The 10,036-nt window shown below is 46.1% G+C and overlaps 1 protein-coding gene across 2 annotated transcripts; it reads left to right on the top strand.

Moving 5' to 3' along the window:
• Positions 1-387: 387 nt before the first annotated feature.
• Positions 388-8,754, top strand: PPP1R8 (protein phosphatase 1 regulatory subunit 8). 2 transcript variants are annotated; one of them, XM_061568755.1, is made up of 7 exons: positions 388-516; positions 1,929-1,989; positions 3,316-3,469; positions 3,915-4,138; positions 5,409-5,553; positions 6,167-6,231; positions 6,980-8,754. In XM_061568755.1, exons 1-7 carry the CDS (start codon positions 458-460, stop codon positions 7,382-7,384), a joined length of 1,113 nt encoding a protein of 370 aa, XP_061424739.1. In that variant the 5' UTR covers positions 388-457; the 3' UTR covers positions 7,385-8,754. The 2 variants fall into 2 exon arrangements, with proteins under 2 accessions (XP_061424739.1, XP_061424740.1); XM_061568756.1 differs by lacking the exons at positions 388-516; positions 1,929-1,989 and having other exon boundaries at positions 3,884-4,138.
• The last annotated feature ends 1,282 nt before the right edge of the window (positions 8,755-10,036 follow it).

Raw genomic sequence — 10,036 nt, forward strand, 5'->3', positions numbered from 1 at the left:
TTGTGGGTGTCTGTGTGGGTGGAGTGAGTGTGTGGGTGGTTGTGAGTGTCTGTGTGGGTGGAGTGTGTGGGTGTCTCTGTGTGTGTGGGTGAAGTGAGTGTGTGGGTGGGTGGAGTGTGTGTGTGGGTGGAGTGAGTGTGTGAGTGGTTGTGGGTGTCTGTGTGGGTGAGTGGGTGGAGTGAGTGTGTGGGTGGTTGTGGGTGTCTGTGTGGGTGGAGTGGGTAGAGTGAGTGTGTGGGTGGTTGTGGGTGTCTGTGTGGGTGGAGTGAGTGTGTGGCTGTCTCTGTGAGTGTGGGTGGTTGTGGGTGTCTGTGTGAGTGGGTGGTTGTGGGTGTCTGTGTGAGTGGGTGGAGTGAATGTGTGGGTGGTTGTCTGTGAGTGAGTGAGTGGGTGGTGTAAGTGGGCGTGGTGAAGGTGAAAGTGGGCGGAACGGAAAAGGGGCGGAGTGAAGTGGAAGATGGCCGCGTCGAGCAGTGGGGATGCGATCATCAAGTCTCTCTTCGAGTGCCCGTCCTGGTGAGGCGACTGCGCCATCGCGACCCCCCTCCCCGGGCCCCGCGGGCTGCACTCGGCCTCGGCCCCCGAGGAGCCGCGAGGCTCCCGCGGTCCCCGGCGCTTCTCGCCCGTTGGCTTCGCTTCGGGCACCCGCCACCTCGCCTAGATGAAGCCTCGGGGCGCGGGCCATGCATGCTCGAACACTTAAATGAGCGAGTATTCGTGGTTGTTTATAGACTGTGTACATGTATAGCTTTACTCAATTTGCGCAATGGACAGGAACGCGCTCAAGTGAGCGTGTGCCGTGCATTTTCAGAGTGGGCATCCTGAGGATGAACTGGGCCCTGTCATGGGAATGTGTAATTTCCTCCTCTGGCTCAGCGCTGCCGCATGGGAGGGGAGCGCCGGCCACGCACCATGCACCCCACTACGGCCACGCTCGTAGTGGGGTGCATGGTGCCACACGCGGCACGCAGGGCCGGTGCGGAGGAGTAGGCCAAGATACATTTCAATGGGCTCTAGTGGATAGCCTTCCGCCAGCAGTAGCTTGAGCAAGCAATTGCAGGGCTGCGCCGTGTTGATTTGAAGCTTTCGTGGCTGCAGGAATCCATACTCTGGTTCTTTCGGTAAAGTCACGTAGGTAGACAAAATAATAGATCACGACGTTTCGATCGCAACGCAAATGTCGTGATAAGAATGTGGAATTTGTCTCGCAAGGTTTGGACTCTGCAGCGCACTGATTAAATTCCACGTTCATATGGCGGAGACCAGCCTCCATAGGACGACTGTTGTAATCAAAGGTAGTACAGTAGTGTACTTGTTTTATCTACCATCGGGAAAGATCGAGCCATTGCCGACTGACCTTCGGTAACGTGTGATGTGTATAGCCCTATACTTAACGGCGTGGTAGGGGTGGTGTATGTATACAGTACATTGTGGGAGGTGGTGGAAGTTGCCAGCCTGGAAGGTGTTGTCGTTAAAGTGCAGCAAGTGCTCAGCATGAGGAATTCTCCCTGCATGAAAGATTCGCAAGGTGAACCATGTGCTCCTCTCAGTGCCTGCGTGTGTGTGCATTGCATTGCACACGTTACCGATGTTTCCTCATTAAAGCGGTCATTGGTGTTAAACAGTTAAATCTATCTGTAGTTTACGACTCGGCCCATCATATTCTTTCGAGTCAATAAATTGGGCGCCACTTTTGTTGAAAGTTAATAGTGGGTAAGATTTACATTCACAACGCGCAGCCCCACGCTTGTTTTTTACCGAAAGAACCAAGAAGATGAATCTCTGCAGTCACGAAAGCTTTAAATCGAAAAAGTAGGGAGACTCGTTGAGATGCTAAAATACATTTGACCGCTGTATTTGTTGAAGTAATTGCCCTTATGTTGTGGTAAAATATTGCGCATACACTCAACCTTGTGTCTTCCCCACAGGGCTGGAAAGCCGCCACCCGGGCTGCATCTCGATGTGATTAAAGGCGACAAAATGATTGAGGTGCGATGGTTGTCGTTGTGTTGCTGTTAACAGCTGCATATCACGCGCTCTGTGAATGCATTCTGCTTCCTCCTGCCCTTTACCAAATTGAATTGTTCCCACACTAATTTTGACCATTGTAAATATTCTATAATTGACGTGACAAGGGGTTTCAAATTCTCAGTAATCTATTGCGTACACATGCACTGAAGAATGAATGACGGTTGAATGTCAATGTTAAGGTGATTGTCTAGAATTCATAGGGGTGATATATTTTTTCACAGTATTTTTTCAGATTTCATTTGGCATATGAAGTTTTTAATGCTCACATTGTCATCAATAATTTAACCTGTACATTTCGATTTAAAGCTTTTTTGTGACTGCAGGGATTCATCTTCTTGGTTCTTTCGGTAAAGTCACGTAGAAGGGAAGTAATAAAATAATAAAAATAAAACATAATAAAATAATTCTCACGACGTTTCGGCCACAACGCAAGCAGCCGTCCTCAGGTGAAGAATGAAACACCACCAAGCTTGGAGCGTATATTTAAGCTGGGTTGGAGGGGGGGAAGAAGAGCGCCTTGACAAAAGAATTTGCATATCAAGATGAATTTATCATATTTATGGGAAATGCGTAGGAGGTGGGCGGGGGGTTTTCAAAGTCATATTATGCCCATGCATTATGCAGGATTAGCAGCATCAAAGGGAGGGGATGGGGGTAGCATTAATATACGCTCCAAGCTTGGTGGTGTTTCATTCTTCACCTGAGGACGGCTGCTTGCGTTGTGGCCGAAACGTCGTGAGAGTTATTTTATTATGTTTTATTTTTATTTTATTCCCTTCTACGTGACTTTACCAAAAGAACCAAGAAGATTAACCTGTACATTTTCTTTGTTTCCTTTCTTATCTATAGATGAATCTGTGTATGACTATTTTGTGATACAATTTGGATTTATATAGCATCTAAATGCAACCAAATCGGAAGGCAGTGGATGGTCTTCAGCCTGGACTTGAACAGAAGTTAACAGAATATATGGCATAGGGAAGGGAATTCGAGATTATGGAGAGTAAACTTTCCCTGAAAGAAGGTTGATATTTGGCTTCAACAAAAGCTGGAATTGAGAGTTTGTGGGGGGAGATTAAAGTGAGATGATAGGCAATATTGAAGTGAATCTGTGACTTATTTGGAGTTAATTGAGGGATCGGAGTAATATGGTAATGTTGCATGGGGGTGTGGATCATATATCTGACATTTTGTGTCATGGAATTTAGAGGTCAAAAGATTTGGGGAGGTTGTCGAGGATAATATTTGAGTGTTAATATTGAATGTCGATCTTGTCATGTTTAGAAACTGATAATTGATGAGAAGAAATATTACCTGTTTGGACGGAATCAAGACCTGTGCGATTTCCCCATTGACCACCAATCATGCTCACGTGTCCATGCTGCCCTCGTCTACCACAAACACCTCAAGAGGGTTTTTATCATCGACCTCAATAGCAGTGAGTTGTTTGTTGCATGCTGTGATACACATGGAAATATAGTGAATTCCGTTATCCTGGGTACACTGTCGAGCTGATAACCGACAGCGTATAATATGGAAATGATGTGATCAATTACGCATTGTCTGGCAAAGTTCAAGTTTATTTTTGTTGAACCAGGTGAGATCGCAAGAGACCAGGATAGTCTTATTTTCAAGAATGACCTGTCACCAAAATTACCAAAGCAAACCAATATAGATTACACAAATGAAGCAAATATAACTCATAGCAAACACCTGTCACGTGATAAAGAAAATATGGCATTAAATAATAAAATGCCTGTTGTGTAAGTCGGCTTTTACATGTTATTTTTAGATTGATTCTAGTACAATTTTATCTAAGAAACGTTAAACATATAGGGTGCCTATTGAACAGATAACGCTCGTGTACCTCGTCACTGTGGCAGCACATGGCTCGTTCCTGGGCCAGATCCGTCTAGAGCCTCACAAGCCACAGCAGGTTCCCGTGGACACCACTCTCACCTTCGGTGCCTCCACACGCACCTACACGCTGCGCGAGCGCCCTCAGACCTTGCCCGGTGGTGCCACGGGCAAGGGGGAGGAGAAGAATGAAGAGGAGGAGATGAAGGGTGGACTGCTTGGCCTCCCGGAGGAGGAGACAGAGCTAGATGTGAGTGAGGTTCCCACTTAACCCGTGTCATCATCAACATCAGCCATTTGTCACAAAATCACCATCCTTCACTGGTCCTGCTGTGTGACTAGCCAACTCTTGCTCATGAATTGACCTCACAACTCTACATCAAATGTGGTTGCCCTCTCGGGCGTCACTAATCTTGTTCATCAGCCGTCCTTGTTTCGAGCGATGTGTCCTGCCTACACCCAACAATTTCCCTTCATCTTAACTTACTGATCATATCTGATTTGCGTTTGTATGTTGGTTCATCTGCTCTTCTGTCTCTCAGTGCAATTTTAAGGAGGGTATCTCCATGTTCGTGCACTTTCCAACTTATGGTCTATTTTTGTTGTCGGTGTTCGTGTTTTTAATTAAAGTCAGCAGGTCGCATGCACCGATTACAAAAATAATTAAGCAAACTAGGATGCGAGATATATACAGGCAACTAAGAAGTCACGTACAAAAAGTTTACTAAAGTGGGAAATAGGCATTATGGGGAACTTGGGGGAGGGGTGTACGGTGGTGCTCGGTGGTTCTCGCTGGTGGACGTAGACTGGTGATTCAAGCTAATTGTGGTTGATGTCAAGAGCTTGAAGCAATAATTGTGGCTGCTGGTGTGCAAATACTGTAATTCTGAACTCTACAGTAGCAGGGTGTTGGGGATATTTTGCAAGGGGGGGGTGCATTGCTTTTTGCATTATAGGAAGTGGACAGCTGTGCTGCTGAGGCTGGTGAGGGTAACAACATGGTATCAGATTCCAGCCTGCATTGTCAACCTTTTTGTGCATGCAGAGTTGATGTGCAACTAAGTAACGGTGACTTATACATTTGATATGTAATGTTTTAATGCTTGGCAACATAAGACTCATCTTTAATAGGCATGCAACAATCGACCACCATCTGTCATTTTACGTTACGATTGGGATCTTGATTCGGTTCAAGAATATTGTTTTTCATCTTGATTGTACAATCACGTTTGTGGTGCTTATCATTTGTTCTGTCTCATACAGTGTCATTTATTATCTTAGCATCAATGTTAAAACATCAGAAATGTATATGCAACATAATGCATAAATAATAATTAAAAAATGCATGGTTACACGAACCAATCCATATATATTGAGCGTATGAAACAATTATAGTCGCTCGATCTTTACACGGCTACTTAATGTCCAATGCAGGGGAGTACTGAGCTTTCCTGACTCACTTCGTACGAGGTTTTGGAATTGTCTTTTGATTGGAAAATGTGTATGTTGTGTGCAATCAGAACCTTACGGACTTCAATACCGCGCATAATAAACGCATAGCAACGCTCACCATTGAGGAGGGGAACCTGGACCTGCCTAGGCCGAAGCGTAGGCGGAGGAGCTTCCACGTGAGCTTTAGCGAGGACGAGGAGGTCATCAATCCAGGTACGCGAGTCCACTCGCTCACGCCTGTGATCTGAGCTCTCCCTGCGGCTGCAGACGCAATCGTGTGAACGTGTCTGGCTACAAACGCGTGCGGTTTACAACGGTTAAAAAACACAATTTGAAAGGCAAACTCTTCAGTGATATGTCGGTTTGGAAATCTATATTTATGTATTCGCATTACAACCTCTCTGACCAAAATCACCCAGTTGACCACCGTGTGTGCAAAGGACAGGTATAATGTGAGCAGCAGAGGGCAGTGCAGCAAAATCCATTGTTCTGATCTCCCCTCCACTTTCAACCCGCACTGACCAGTGTGGTAAAGTATGGTCAAACTTCACTAACGGCATGCAACACGAATGCATATGCCCTCATCCAACGCTGGATTTGACAAATTTTGGTCAGGGGTAGATTAACCTTTCACCCCTCTGGGGTTGATACAATTAATACCAATGCATTCCATGCATAGACCTACCCCTTAACTTCAATAGTGTGATGTTTTTTTTTCTGAAGCATAATAACAGATGTGTAAACTGAAGGCATTATTTGTTTTCCAAAGTTTTACTATATGAGTTTTGTTTGTGATTGTGAAAGGTGCTTTTTGATTTTTTTTCAGAGGACATTGACCCGTCCGTTGGGCGTTTCCGTAACATGATTCAGACGGCCGTTGTCCCACTGAAGGTGCTGTGTATCGCCTACATGACTTCCCACACTGAGATCAGCAAGACAAACACCATTTTCAAGTGGATTGCTTTTGCCGCCTACATAATATTAACCTTTTAATAATATCTATAACCATTATAGTTATTTATCTATTGGTCTTATTAAGTAGAATTTTTTGGATGTTCCTGCATTGGAATGAGTATCCAAATCCATATTTTGTATGTAGGAGAATAATGGAGTTGCCAGAGACAATCTAAGTATACAAGCAGTTGACACTACAACAACTTTACAGATTGGTGAGTGACCAATTTTCTATGCTGCTATCTAATGGCTGCCTCACAGCCCAACAAATTGAAAATCTTCATGATAGGCACTTTAAACCTCACCCCTGATTAGCACGGTTGACTACATATGGTGCAAAAGAAGTTCAACATACATTTAATAACCGGGATCAAAGAGTAGTCGAACACTGATATAGATATATCAGTTTGTAAGGAGTGTGAAACAGTTTTTGACGGGATTTATTATGAGCCAACCAACTTTTAGCCCTAACCCCGAAGTAGCTAGTCAACCAGTCATTAGTTTTAGCCCTCTCAACTGACCATAACCCAACTCCTAACCCCATCTCCAGTGCTTTGCTCATCATTTTCACTTTGTCAGCTTTCCAGTGTGGGCATGAAGAGCACAGCCACCACGTGTGGCGTGCCCATGTGCCCTCGTGCACGGGTCGATAAGTCCCGTTCCCCTGTGTGTTTGGCTTGGGCAGAGGAAGCAGGATGGGCCCGGCACGCCGACCAGCCCCGGCGACAGCTCGTCCAAGCGGCTGCACGGCTTCCCGTTCTCCTCGGGGCTCTACTCGGGAATTCCAGGCGGGGAGTCGGGGATGCCCCCAACTTCGCCCAGTGCCCTGGGACCGGGTGCTGGGGCCACCGCGCTCATTGGGGGGTTGCCCCTGCCCTTACCCAATCCGGCACCCGACGTTGAGGTGTTTCCCGAGCAGGACCCTGCACCGAATCTTAATTCGGCTTCCGCGGCGGCCGCTGCGGCTGCGGCTGCTGCCGCTACCGCCGCAGCGGCGGCACCGGAACCCGGACCCACTCTGCCGCGCAAGAAGAAGTATGCCAAGGAGGCGTGGCCCGGCAAGAAGCCTACACCCTCTCTGCTCATCTGATGCCCACATTCCCACACGTGTTGATAAGAAAAACGCGGCCCTCTCGCTGGAACCCCCAATTTTACATACAAGCCATTTCCAGAGGCGTTTTAACTTCCATGTATCTGCTTTTGTTCACAGTTCAGTACGGTAGGCTTTCTGCAGAACTGTTGCTGGTTGGCTGTGACATTGTTACATTTAAAATGCCTATGTTGTAAGACTTGTCAGCTGGAGGATCATTGTTGGACTAATATTGATGCTCCTCTGGCAAGTTGTGATGGGTTGGTGTTAAGAGGAAATATATATTATGGAAGCAAAGACGTTCCGTGTGGCAGGTGTCAATCCCAGTTCTTCATGGTTATCACGATCAGTGGTTCCCAACTTTTCTGGATCTGCAGCTACTTCAACCCTCAACATTTTTCTGGACCTCCACGCACCAGTAAGATTTTAAAAATGTCAGCTACGAAATGATATCTCCCAATAATTCTGCTGAGCATGGGTTGGGAACCACTGCTCTCGTGCATGCTGGCATTTGCAGGTGTGTGTAGTATTACATTGGAAATACGTGCAAAGCTGAAGCACTCAAGACCAAGAGGGATGCATATTTTAGAGTCCTCATACTTTAGGACTAGGCTTGAATGGCGGCACCTTCCACATGAAATGGGAAGACAACTTGATTGGTGTAATTACATCAGTTTGTACTTGATGCTGTGTATGGTTTTGGTCATAGCTATGAGTGGATATTGCGATTCATATTTTTGATGGTCATCCCAGCACGATGTTTAATAAATGTTAGGACAGAGGTTGCGTTGTTGCCCCGGTGTTCGGTTTACTGTCCTGTTTGAACAGATCAGAGTTGTATTTTTGTGTGTAATTGGCTGCAATGTAAACCTGTTGGCAGTGGTAGCTGTTAAACTTATTTAACAATAATTTTACATTAATTTTTTCCCAGTTTCTTTTGATGAATGTATATTGTGCCCTAAATGTGATGTGTACATTAGGTTGTAACCGAACGTCATCAGTACAGTGATGCCTGCTGGTAAAAATTGGCATCGTTTGTCATATCAGTGCTCAAGTCGGCAACAGACCATACACAAGTGAGGCAACTACTCTAGTCTGTGTATTGTCCACGTAAAAGAAAATTTGCAGAGCGAGAATGGATTTGCCATGGCCTATTGTAGACAACAGTGGTATTGTCTGCAGCTTGTAGTTGACACCAAGTGTGGACGATGGTGGGCGTCAAGGTGCAGTTGAAGTGGCACTGCGAACGGGGGCATACCTGCTTCTGGAGTTGTCCAAGTAAGAGCTGTAACGAGCTGTACCAAAAAGGTGCCTATTTTGTATAAATGATGGTGGCACAGATTTTCTACCAAAATAAAAACAAAAAAGCATTTGGTCTGTGATGCATTTGTGTATACAGTCGTGAAAGCAATTATAACGAAAATATTAATGTTTGGCCTTTCTGCAATTTCATAGCTTGGGAGAAAAACCTAAAACTGGAAATCAATTTTGGCATTTAGCGGGAAACTAAATTTAAAACGAGCGGTACTTTTGAGACCTCCATCTGCACATCTGACCCTAACCTAGTTCTTTTTAAAACCCTCATGCCTTCACATCCCAGCTCCACTGCTGTGACCACATCACCACAAAACTCCATGCACTCTCCTCTCATTTCCCTCAACTCCCCTTCGACAACCAACGCCTTGAGTCAACCTTCGCTAATTGGGAGTTGCTCATTCTCTGCTACCCCTGGTCTGGGAACTCGTTCTCCCAACAATCTGTGCTGTGGAATCCCTGCACCTGTTCAAGTCCAGATTCGATATCTTTATATTTTCCTCCTGTGACTGCCTATCTCTTGATAACATATGACCACGGTTTTGTATCGTGGGCATATTGCCTGTGATTGTATATAGGTGCTATATAAATCCACATTGTATTATACTGTAATAAGTTTCACTGTTTTAAATTAACTCAATTGGTTAACCCTCAGTCACATTAATATGTGAGGATCCAGATTTAAAATGTGTTATAATAATAATACGTTGCAGCACTTTGTAAATTCACTGCTCGACGGAGACCTCCCCATGCCTTGTTAGTCCATACTGACAAATTCACACTGGTCAAGGAGGGTGCTCAGCAATAACCCAGCGGCATGTTGCAGCTGGTTCTGCCCTGGTGGTCCATAACACGAAAGCAGTTGTCGTCCTGTAACTGCACGCGGCACACCACACCCAGCATCCCTCGCTCCGTGTGGCTGCTACTGTACAGGAGTCACGTGCCACCCACTGCACTCGACCAGCGACAGAAAATATTGAGTGAGAAACATGAACCCCGAGCTGCAGGGCCCCCCTCCTCCTCGTGTCAGCCGAGGCTGGGAATTGAACCCCGCGGACCATAGCCCAGCGCGCTAACCACAGCGCCACCACTCCAATGTTTGTGTGGAGGGATAAAACATTTGGTGGGCGGCGATACCCTCATCGATATTGCGGTGGGGGCGAGCGATAGTGCGTGTCGGTGTTCCTGTGGTAAACACCGAATCAAGCACCCCCTCAACACCACCACCACTAACACCACAACGCCACCACTACCACCACCACCACAACGCCACCACCACCACCACAACGCCACCACCACCACAACGCCACCACTACCACCACCACCACAACGCCACCA

Source organism: Lethenteron reissneri, chromosome 42, assembly GCF_015708825.2.
Source record: "Lethenteron reissneri isolate LAM-NWPU_2019-01 chromosome 42, ASM1570882v1, whole genome shotgun sequence".
NCBI classification, from domain to species: domain Eukaryota; kingdom Metazoa; phylum Chordata; class Hyperoartia; order Petromyzontiformes; family Petromyzontidae; genus Lethenteron; species Lethenteron reissneri.